This window comes from Triticum aestivum, chromosome 2B (genome assembly GCF_018294505.1).
Source record: "Triticum aestivum cultivar Chinese Spring chromosome 2B, IWGSC CS RefSeq v2.1, whole genome shotgun sequence".
Lineage (NCBI taxonomy): Eukaryota > Viridiplantae > Streptophyta > Magnoliopsida > Poales > Poaceae > Triticum > Triticum aestivum.
In genome coordinates, this window is record NC_057798.1 from 35,255,499 (window position 1) to 35,267,148 (window position 11,650).

The following is an 11,650-nucleotide window of genomic DNA, read 5'->3' on the forward strand; positions in this document are numbered from 1 at the left end:
AACAGAAAAAATTCTATAACTAAAATTCTATAATGTGTGTGTGTGTGTGTGTGTAGTGTATACATGTGTGTTTGTGTGAACATGGCGGCCGGGGCGAGCTCACCGGCGAGGCGACGACGGGGCAGCAACGACAGGGCGACGGGACGGGGCAGCGATGACGGGACGGTCCGGCAATGACGGGGCGGGGCGCGGCGACGGGGCGGCTGGGGCGCGGCGACGGAGACGACGGGGACGGGGACGTCGACGGGGGCGGCGACGAGGGGCGGCGAGGCCGGGGTTAGCAATGAGGGGCGGGGGTGGCGACGTCGACGGGGACGGCGTCGATCGGGGCAGGGCGGCGCGACGGAGAGAAGAAACAGAGAGGGAAAGTGAATTTTTTTCAACTGTTGTATATATAGGATGGACCTTTAGTGCCGGTTGGTGCCACCAACTGGTACTAAAGGGCTGTTTTGGCCAGGCCGAGCGGCGGGAAGCGCCCCCCTTTAGTACCGGGTGGTGGCTCCAACCGGTACTAAAGACCCCCCCCCTTTAGTACCGGTTGGTGCCACGATTCGGTACTAAAGGGGTGCGTTGGCGCAGTGCGGTGCGGCAAGTTTAGTCCCACCTCACTAGTCGAAGGGCTACCGCACTGGTTTATAAGCCCTAGTGCGGTAGCTATCTCGAGCTCCTCTCCTAAGCAGGCCTACTGGGCCTACCTGTTCAGTGCTGCCATGTGGGCCTACTGGGCCTTTGCGGGCCTGCATCCTGGCCCAACAGAAGGTTGTGTTTCTAGTCGTATGCAGGCCGCTTTGGCCCAATAGGCGGGCTTTCTTATTTTCTTAATTTTTTTTGCTTTATTTATTTTTGTTTTATTTATTTTTGAGTTGTTTTTTGCTATATTTAGAGTTTTTTCTGAATATTTTTGCTTTAGGTGCAAAAAATTACAAACTTTCTGTTAGTGCCGGTAGTTTTCAAATTTGAATAGTTTAAATTTTGAATTATTTGAAATTTGTGTGAATAACTAGTTTGTCAATAACTTAACTTTGAAAAAAGATTTTTCAGTGATTCTTTTTTCTTATGTTTAATATTATTGTGTTTTATCATTATATTCAATTTGGTAATGCTTAGGTTATTTCAAAAATGAAATGCCTTTGTAACAGATAAGTTTTCGTCTGAAACCCTGATACTTCGGGAGAGATAGTAAATGCATGAAAGAATTTGTTTGCACATAAAATTTCTTCGCGTTTCAAATGCCAAAACACATAACTACCCTAACTATTACAGAAATTCCCTCCTGGGTGTGAAACACAGAAGAAAGTGATGATAGTGAAGCCGATCACATCCCGGATCTTTGGGTGTAAAACTTTTTCTTCGAGTGTGTCCCTTTGCACCGTAGCCATGGAAAATCTTCATCATTTAACTGGATGCTCGGGTCAATATTCACTGCGAATGAAGCAATTTCATAAAACTTTTCATAATCTTCTGACATGTCTGTCTTGTCATCCACTCCCATGATGTTTCTTTTCCCTGAAAAGAACTATGTGGCGCTTTGGCTCGTCGTATGATCCATTCGCTTCCTTATCTTTTCTTTTTCTCGGCCTGGTAGACATGTCTTTCACATAAAAAACCTGCGCCACATCATTGGCTAGGACGAATGGTTCTTCTGCATACGCAAGATTGTTGAGATCCACTGTTGTCATTCCGTACTGCGGGTCTTCCGTTACCCCGCCTCGTGTCATATTGACCCATTTGCACCGAAACAAAGGGACCTTCAAACCACCTGCATAGTTAAGTTCCCATATGTCCTCTATGTAACCATAATATGTCTCCTTTCCCGTGTTGGTTGTTGCATCAAAGCGGACACCACTGTTTTGGTTGGTGCTCTTCTTATCTTGGGCGATCATGTAAAATGTATTCCCATTTATCTGGTACCCTTTGAAAGTCATTATATTCGAAGATGGTAACTGGGACAGCGAGTATAGGTCATCTTCAATATCGCCATCATGCATGGCACGTTTCTGCAACCAACCGGCGAAAGTCCTCGTTTGTTCACGTGTAATCCAGTCGTCAGACTTCTCTGGGTGTTTGGAGTGTAGAAAATTCTTGTGTTCCATCATATACGGAGCCACCAAGGCGGAATTATGTAGAACTGTGTAGTGTGCTTCAGTGAGAGAATGCCCGTCCATACATATTATTTGATCCCCTCCTAGCATGCCTTTTCCATCCAGTCTGCCCTTATTCCGCGATTCAGGAACACCAATCGGCTTAAGGTCAGGAATAAAGTCAATACAAAACTCAATGACCTCCTCATTTTCATGGCCCTTCGCGATGCTTCCTTCTGGCCTAGCACGGTTATGAACATATTTATTCAAGACTCCCATGAACCTCTCAAAGGGGAACATATTGTGTAGAAATACAGGACCCAAAACGTTAATCTCTTCGCAAAGGTGAACTAGGACGTGCGTCATGATGTTGAAGAAGGATGGTGGGAACACCAACTCAAAACTGACAAGACATTGCACCAAATCATTCTGTAACCTTGGTATGATTTTTGGATCGATTACCTTCTGAGAGATGGCATTGAGGAATGCACATAGCTTCACAATGGCTAATCGAACATTTTCCGATAGAAGCCCCCTCAATGCAACCGGAAGCAGTTGCGTCATAATCACATGACAGTCATGAGACTTTAGGTTCTGGAACTTTTTCTCTGCCATATTTATTATTCCCTTTATATTCGACGAGAAGCCAGACAGTACCTTCATGCTGAGCAGGCATTCAAAGAAGATTTCCTTCTCTTCTTTGGTAAGAGCGTAGCTGGCCTGACCCTAATGTATGCCGTCTTTTCCGTGCATACGTTGCTGGTCCTCTGGTGTATCTTTTGTCTTCCCATACACGCCCAAGAAGCCAAGCAGGGTCACACAAAGATTCTTCGTCACGTGCATCATGTCGACTGCGGAGCGGACCTCTAGGTCTTTCCAATAGGGCAGGTCCCAAAATATAGATTTCTTCTTCCACATGGGCGCGCGTCCATTAGCGTCCTTCGGAACAGATTGTCCGCCAGGACCCTTTACAAAGATTACCTTTAAATCCTTGACCATATCATGTACATCAACACCAGTACGATGGAGAGGCTTCGTCCGGTGATCCACCTCACCTTTGAAATGCTTGCCTTTCTTTCTTACGGGATGCCTGCTCGGAAGAAATCGACGATGTCCCAGGTACACATTCTTCCTACAACTCTCCAAATATATATTGTCAGTATCATCCAAACAGTGCGTGCATCCACGGTATCCCTTGTTTGTCTATCCTGAAAGGTTATTGAGAGCAGGCCAATCATTGATGGTCACGAACAGCAACGCCTTTAGGTCAAATTCTTCCTGTCTGTGCTCATCCCACGCACGTACACCTGTTCCATTCCACAGCTGTAATAGTTCTTCAACTAATGGCCTTAGGTACACATCAATATCGTTGCCGGGTTGCTTAGGGTCTTGGATGAGCACTGGCATCATAATGAACTTCTGCTTCATGCACAACCAAGGAGGAAGGTTATACAAACATAGAGTCACATGCCACGTGCTATAGTTGCTGCTCTGCTCCCAAAAGGATTAATGCCATCTGCGCTTAGACCAAACCATACGTTCCTTGGGTCACCTGTTCCCTGTACTTTCTCTCGATTTTTCTCCACTGCGAACCATCAGCGGGTACTCTCAATTTTCCGTCTTTCTTACGGTCTTCTCTGTGCCACCGCATCGCCTTCGCATGCTCTTTATTTTGGAACAAACGTTTCAACTGTGGTATTATAGGAGCATACCACATCACCTTGGCAGGAATCTTCTTCCTGGGGCGCTCGCCCTCGACATCACCAGGGTCATCGCAACTGATCTTATAACGCATTGCACCACATACCGGGCAAGCGTTCAAATCCTCGTACGCAACGCGGTAGAGGATGCAGTCATTAGGGCATGCATGTATCTTCTGCACCTCTAACCCTAGAGGGCAGACAACCTTCTTTGCTTGATACGTACTCTCGGGCAATTCGTTGTCCTTTGGAAGCATATTCTTTATCATTACCAGCAACTTTCCAAATCCCTTGTCAAATACACCATTCTCTGCCTTCCATTGCAGCAATTCCAGTGTGGTGCCCAACTTTTTTTTGTCAGCTTCGCAATTCGGGTACAACAATTTCTTGTGATCCTCTAACATGCGCTGCAACTTCTTCCTCTCCAAATCACTTGCGCAATTTCTCTTTGCATCGGCAATGGCCCGACCTAGATCATCAGCGGGCTCATCTGATGCCTCTTCTTCAGCTTGTTCCCGCATTGATGGCTCAACTTCTTCCTCCATTGTTGTATCATCGTATTCAGGGAACCCATGGCCAGGATAGATGTCGTCGTCCTCTTCTTCTTCATTGTCTTCCATCATAACCCCTCTTTCTCCGTGCTTGGTCCAAACATTATAGTGGGGCATGAAATTGGACTCAAATAGGTGGACGTGAATGGTTCTTGACGTAGAGTAATTGTGACCATTCTTACAGCCATCACATGGACAAGGCTTAAAACCATCCGCCCGCTTGTTTGCCTCAGCGGCAAGCAAAAAAGTATGCACGCCATTAATGAACCCGGGAGAGCATCGGTCATCATACATCCATTGTCGACTCATATCTTCATTATACATAACACCGAATAGACCAAATTAATACAAGTTCATACATAAAGTTCATATACAACACTTAATTAAATGCAACATACAAATAACTCTCTAGCTAAAGAATTTAAATGCAACAACAAATGCGATCAAGATCGCAACTAAGGTAACAATTGATCCAACAGCATAATGATACCAAGCCACACTATCAATGGCATATTTTCTAATCTTTCTAATCTTCAACCTCATTTTCTCCATCTTGATCTTGTGATCATCGACGACATCGGCAACATGCAACTCCAATTCCATCTTCTCCCCCTCAATTCTTTTCAATTTTTCTTTCAGATACTTGTTTTCTCTTTCAACTAAATTTAACCTCTCGACAATAGGGTCGGTTGGAATTTCCGGTTCACATACCTCCTAGATAAAAATATCTATGTCTAACTTGATGGGCATAATTTGTCATAAACACGAAATGCAACAACTAGTTTTAAAAGAGAATATACCACATCCGAATCATAACAAGGACGAGGGCCGACGGGGACGGATATCAAAACCATGGCACTATGTATAACAAACAACGTACGAGTAAGACAATTATACGAGTAACTATATATCCAAATCACACAAACATCAATTTGGTAATGTAAAACATTCATGAACAAGAGCCTCACCACACGGTGGTGCTGGCGACGGGACGGTGCGGGCGATCGACGTGGTTACGACGGAGATTTAGAAGGCACTAAGTAAACCACACCTACATATGCAAACTAAGTGTTATTTTTGACCTCAAATTGCATATAAATCAAATACTAGCAAATATAATTCCTCACAAATTAATCACTATACAAAGCATTGCAAGAGCTAATCTAGCAATGAGAGTTGAAAGGACAAAGTTGCTAACCTTTGTGATCATTTGAATGGATGGGGGCCTTCAAATCTTGACAATTTTTGGGCAAAATTTGTGAGGAGCTCGAGGAAGAGAGGGGAAGAACAGAGGAAGTGAGGGGAAAGGGGAAGAATAGAGTGACTCGGGTGGACGAAGGGTTTATGGACGTCGACCTTTAGTACCGGTTCGTGCCATGAACCTGTACTAAAGGTGCTGGACGGGCCCCAGACTGACAACATCCTGCCACCACTCTCTTTAGTACCGGTTCGTGGCACGAACTGGTGCTAAAGGTTCGCCATGAACCCGTACTAATGAGAGCGGCCGGCTAGCCGTTGGAACCAGCACTAATGGACACATTAGTGCCGGCTCAAAATCAAACCGGCACTAATGTGTCTCAGATTTGCCCCTTTTTCTACTAGTGTACTTTTTCTATGAACTTGGTCAAACATTACAAAGTTTGACTTCAATCAACTCTAATATGCAGAGTAAATAAAAACGGAAGGTGTAGTAAGTAACACCCATTTATGTACTGCTCATCTTGGAGACTAATCACTACTTGGACATTTTGAGAAGTATCAGGATGGTCCAACATATCAATCACCAAAAGTAGTTTCCTTTTTGGAATTGGTAGCACATCTCTAATTTATGTCATATTATAGATTTCTAGAATGTCTTTTTTTGTTGTTCTATAGAGCTAACATTTGTAAGATCTTTAGTTACAGTGATGACAATATATTGGTTATGATACTTACCAAGATTTATTAGTTAGGATGAAGAATGATCTGAGACAATGATAGTCGGGTTATTTTTGTTTTACATTACTTGGTTTCTGTATATCTTAGTGTTTTTCATTCATTTTATTTTATTTTTGCAGGAGAAACTTTTGATCTATTCATAATCAATCATGCCAGTATAAAGAACACCAGAGGTAACAAAAATTACAACCAGGTGTGTGGACCACCTAGCGATGACTAAAAGCACTGAGGTGAGCCGAAAGGAGCGCCACCTTAACCTCCCCTCCGTCACCAGAACCGGGCAAATAATTCGAGCCAAATATTTGTACATAATGATACATTTGCGTGGTAATTCCTAGGTTCCTTAAATAATAACCAATGTGCTCAGAATTTGATCATATGGACAAGCTGTTTAATAAACTAAATAAAATAAACAATCAGTTTTACGTGATTTTTTATAATTAATATATTCACATTCATTTGTGGAGATTTTGTATTACTCGGGTTAGTCTTAAACTTTCATGGTTTTACTACCATGAAAGTAAGATAAGACGTGCACCCTTGAGCTGAATGCTTAGTAAATTGATTAAAATAAATACATATGTGCCTTTTTTGGTTTTCACTCAAATTAGAAATATAGTTATAATTTTGCATATTTTCCTCTTATGTTGCATATGTATAAATCACTATACTCGACAAAAAACATGTAGAGCATCATAAAAGAAAAAAAAATACTAAAGCACGCGCGGAGAATTCGGTGCCCTGAGACCCGCGTGCCACAAATCTGCTCCCACAAAACACAGATAGGTTTCGAGAAAAGACGTTTGTGAAAGCTGAAAAGGGGAAAGCCACCAGGAGAGGACATCCACACGGGCCCAGCATTGCTCATGATGATACATCCACAAAAAATGCCTTTAAACTTTATTGATATATTCTCTTACAATTTAAACCAACACAAATCACATGCTAGCCGCACATACATTTAGACGTAAAAAGGACTTCTGCCCATCTCCGAGACATTTTGTAAAACTAGGCATGATTACCAACTTATCCAAATTCACCAACAAAAATGTACTCTAGAAAATGATGTTCCAGTTCAGCTCAGGATTGTCAAGCACCACTATTAGAGCTGGCATGTCCACGTCTCTTGGGTCGAACTTCTGAAATTCTATTACTGCTCCCGCCATTTTGCGATTTTGAGTTAGGTCCATATCAGGGCCATTCTTCGCGACAATCCTAGTGCTGCCGCCACTACAAGTGTGATGACCATAGTACACAACAATGTACTTTGCAGTTTCCTCTTCGCAATTAATAGTTACGTTATGATCCTGTTGCTGAATTGTCTTGGTTGCTGAGCAATTGCGTTCTGTGTAGGCGCATCTGTAGTAGCTCCTGCTTAATTAAAAGTTTGCTCAGTTATACATTATAATGATAAATTGATTGCTTAATAACCTGTAAATAGAACTACCACTATGATTATCAATAGTCACAGATTCAAAGCAGACGGAAAAAATGCATCCAAATGTTTTTGACCAGGTCATCATGCCATATAAGATTATGTTTGGTCATAATAGGATGTTCTAGGCGCGCGCACGCGCAGACAGAATCAATAGGGGGATCATGCCATATAAGATTATGTTTGGTCATAATAGGATGTTCTAGGCGCGCGCACGCGCAGACAGACTGAGAGAAGTCTCACATGTGATGATTTCCGAGGACAACCTCGAATAAAGGGACTAGCATGTACTCCCTCGATTCTAAATATATATAAGACCTTTTAGAGATTCCATTACTGACTATATATATCCGTATGTAGTCCATATTGGAAGCTGTAAAAAGTTCTTATATTTAGAAACGGAGGGAGTAGGTTTTGGCAGTATTAATGTGAGGATATGCTTGAATGAATTGCTTAGTGGTAATATAGATACCTGGCATGTTCCCTCCCGTTAATGTTCTTCTGCCCATATTTTCTCCAATGATGGCCATCATAATGTGGAACAACTGTTACAAGAGATCTTGATCGCTTGTCGTTGTTTCTCCTGCACGACGCATACATACATATATAAGTGGCAACTAATTGGTGAGATACCTGAAATGCAAACATATATGGAGGAAAAGGTAACAGCTACGTACTACTAAGGATGATCAAATTTGAATGAAGACAAGAACATATTAATCAATTTGCAAAAAAAAAAGATATTCAATATTTGCATTGGAAAAATTATAACCTTCTCTTCCGACCAATGTTGCTGATCACAGGCTTCTTGTCCTGTCCCTCGCCGGCGTTGGGAGAAATTACATCAACGCCGGCGAGGTCGAAGGGCCCCGTCGCGTGTCCATGACCGCCTGCTTGGGTACTGATCCCCTGGAGCCTGGACATGACACCGGAGATGCAGTCGATCACGTCGTCGAAGAGGCAGATGGCCAGGTTGGCCGACCTGCTGTCGGCGTCGCGAAGCGCCGGCAGGATGAGCGCGCGGAGTTGCGTCAGAAGCTCCTGCTGCCTCCTAAGTAAGAACAATGTGTCCATCTCGGAGCCGTCATTGACTGACCATTTTGGTGCTGCTCTTCATCTTGTTATCCAAGAAAGTATATGGGAATCAGCAGGTGCCCTCCTTATCTAGTACAGGGGTCACGCATGCACGGACGCACTTGCTAGTTAAATATGGTGCCTTTACGTACAGGGGCTCTGTACCACGGTATGTACGTGCCCATGGTCCGTGTACGTAAAAGAAAAGAAAGAGCATGCAGTGTGAGACGACTGAGAGAGCACGAGGAAGAAGAGGGGTTGTTGCTTGCTCGACTGATGGAAGAGGAAAGAATAAAAGAGTCAAAAGATCACCTCCAAACTGCATACATATGCTGACCATCGAATGACATATATGCTGAGCGGGAGAGTGACATATACGCGGCACGCAGGAAGCAGCAAAGATATACGCGGTTCGTCTACCAGCCGGCTGGGATACTGATCGATCGATGAGATTATTTTTTTACTGTATGAGGACGTCGATCGGGTTCATCAGACCTCCTCGTATGTTTGGTCAAATTTTGTCGCCTATATGACTAGCTAAATATGAAATATACGCTACAAAAAGTGAGTAGGGCATTTGGGTGTTTCAAACTGCACGCATGCATGCTGACTGGGAGTAACTGGCATGAAAGGGATATAATAAATACTAATTCACACTAAAACTACGACACGTATTTCGGATCGAAGGGAGCACATGAAAATTTATAATTTGCTCCAAAAAATAATACTTCAAATAGTTGAGAACTAGATCATATATAGGCCGAAACTATCAATCCAGCGAATATATATTACCAAAAAGGCTTCTTGTCCCGCTTTTTATAGATAAAGCCAAACCATAATACAGCCACACCAAAAAACGAATGTCCACATGAAACAGCCGAAAAAACAAAACCAGAAATAGTATGTGCTGGGGACAACAGCAAAACCAGAATCTAGTGGATTTATATAATAAATACTAGTTGAGGAAACCACATGGTCATGGGAGGGTTTACTTATTTAATCTGAGGTGCTTTAAGCTGGTGGCGGCCATCTGCACCACACCATCCTGGCAAGTTTCTTTTCACGTACCGTACCCCTAGCTAGCATGAATTATCCAAGATGATACAATAATATAGCTGGCACAACATTGTCGTGTACTGTTGCCGGTAGCAAAGCTTGGCCTTATGCATAATGAATAGTCAAGTATGATGGTCTTATTGTGAATGAGTTTTGGAATGGTGATCAGTAGGAGCCAAGCAATGTTTGAACATACTATTACTTGTCAACATAGGATAGTTGACCGTAGGATGAACCGCCATAGCATGCATATATATCCCAAACCACCAAGAACACCTTGCAAGTATATTCCTTAAAACAGGCTTTCACCCCGCTTTATATATAAAGCAACAATTAGAAAAGTACCCGGCCGAACGATACAAGATGGTGAGGTAGCCCTCTTACAAAGCCGATCCTAAGATATCCAGCAAACGTAGACGCACGCGACTACGCTACCAGCTACAAGCACCAGAAGCACTAAACACCCCCTGCTACGACCTAGCACACCCAATCTCCACGACAACACCCCCAAGAGGGAAGTTGGTACAGAGCGTCGCCGCTGCTGAGTCCATACGGACAGAGTTCTTCACCCGGAACCAAGGCACGAGGAGAAGAACCACAACGAAGTCTTCAAGGAAGAGCACGACACCCACTGGTGTCACCGTCGTCGGCGCCATGGCACAGAGCTTTCACTCGACAACTCACATGTGCCCCCTTGAGGCTGCCAAGAGGAGCGCGGCGAAGTCAGTGCCCCGGATCCGGATTAGGATGCCACCGCACCGAAGATAGGGCACGTCCGAGCTACCCATCGCCACCCCTCCCGTTGCCCACACAACCCAGGAGAGGAGCCACCACAACCACAATGATGCCCGCTGAAGAGCAACAACGCGGCCCGCCATCTAGGGCCGCCTACTCGGCATCCCTGTTGTGATATACCGTGTGCCACCCACGTCACAACGCACACAACCACGGTAGGAGGAGCAACGATAGTCCATCGACTCCTAGCCCGGCATCAGTCTCTAAGTCAGGGTAGGCGCCTCCATCGTGGGAGGTACCCACACCTGCGTCCCAAGCTAGTGCCAGGTGGGGGGACACGACTATGAGACTCCCGGCAGCCGCTGATGAACCAGCCCCTGGCCAGGCAAGTTCACACGACACCATGTCCATGTCCACCAGCATCGATCCGCGTACCGATGCACCGCAAATGCGACCACCCCCAACGAGCACTCACCGGACCGCGCCCACCATCGCCTACCCAGAGAGGAAGCTCTCCCACTCGTCTCGGGCCTCAATCTGGTCCGCCCAAGCACGAGCCCCAGCTCCTGGCCCTCTCCGCGCGAAAGCTCGCGCCTTTGGCCCGGACCCAGGAGAAGGAAGGAGCCACCACCACTCGCAGCCCACCGCCGCACGCTGCCGCCAAAGCTGCCATCACCATCTGGCCGACCGGTTCCCCCACCTAGCACCCACCATAGCTCCTGCAGACCTGGAGTAGAGCAGAGCCCACACCAGGAGGGGCAGCCACCGCAGCCAATGACAGGATAACTTTTTTTTTTCGAGAGAAATTTCCAATCTATTCATCAATCATGGCAGTACAGAGAACACAAGAGGTAATAAAAATTACAACTAGGTCTATGGACCACCGAACGTCCCGACTGCATCAACGGGCTTATGGGCTTACATATCTAGGCAAGGTAATTTTCATATTTCCCCTGCAACTTTGAGACGTTGTCGTGTTTCAGGCATGGTTTGTAACAAAGGACATCTTTATTGGACACTTGTATCCCACTTATGCTTTTGTGCACATTGTGTACTTATCTGGGAACAATATGAGTAAGC

At 44.7% G+C, this 11,650-nt stretch overlaps 1 protein-coding gene across 1 annotated transcript; it reads right to left on the reverse strand.

Annotated features, from left to right (window-relative positions):
- Positions 1-7,325: 7,325 nt before the first annotated feature.
- LOC123038870 (probable WRKY transcription factor 70) lies at positions 7,326-10,491 on the reverse strand. Its single transcript, XM_044462283.1, has 4 exons — positions 10,322-10,491; positions 8,478-8,816; positions 8,178-8,288; positions 7,326-7,641 (listed from the first exon to the last, which is right to left on the reverse strand). The coding sequence occupies exons 1-4, from the start codon at positions 10,489-10,491 to the stop codon at positions 7,326-7,328; spliced, it is 936 nt and encodes a 311-aa protein (XP_044318218.1).
- Between the last annotated feature and the right edge of the window lie 1,159 nt (positions 10,492-11,650).

Excerpts from the sequence above, each read along its gene's own strand:
- LOC123038870 (XM_044462283.1), bottom strand. The coding sequence starts at position 10,491 with ATGGCGCCGACGACGGTGACACCAGTGGGTGTCGTGCTCTTCCTTGAA. Across the intron at positions 8,289-8,477 it reads AACATTGGTCGGAAGAGAAG|GAGAAACAACGACAAGCGAT; the intron begins GTTATAATTTTT and ends TGCGTCGTGCAG. Across the intron at positions 7,642-8,177 it reads AACGGGAGGGAACATGCCAG|GAGCTACTACAGATGCGCCT; the intron begins GTATCTATATTA and ends TTAATTAAGCAG.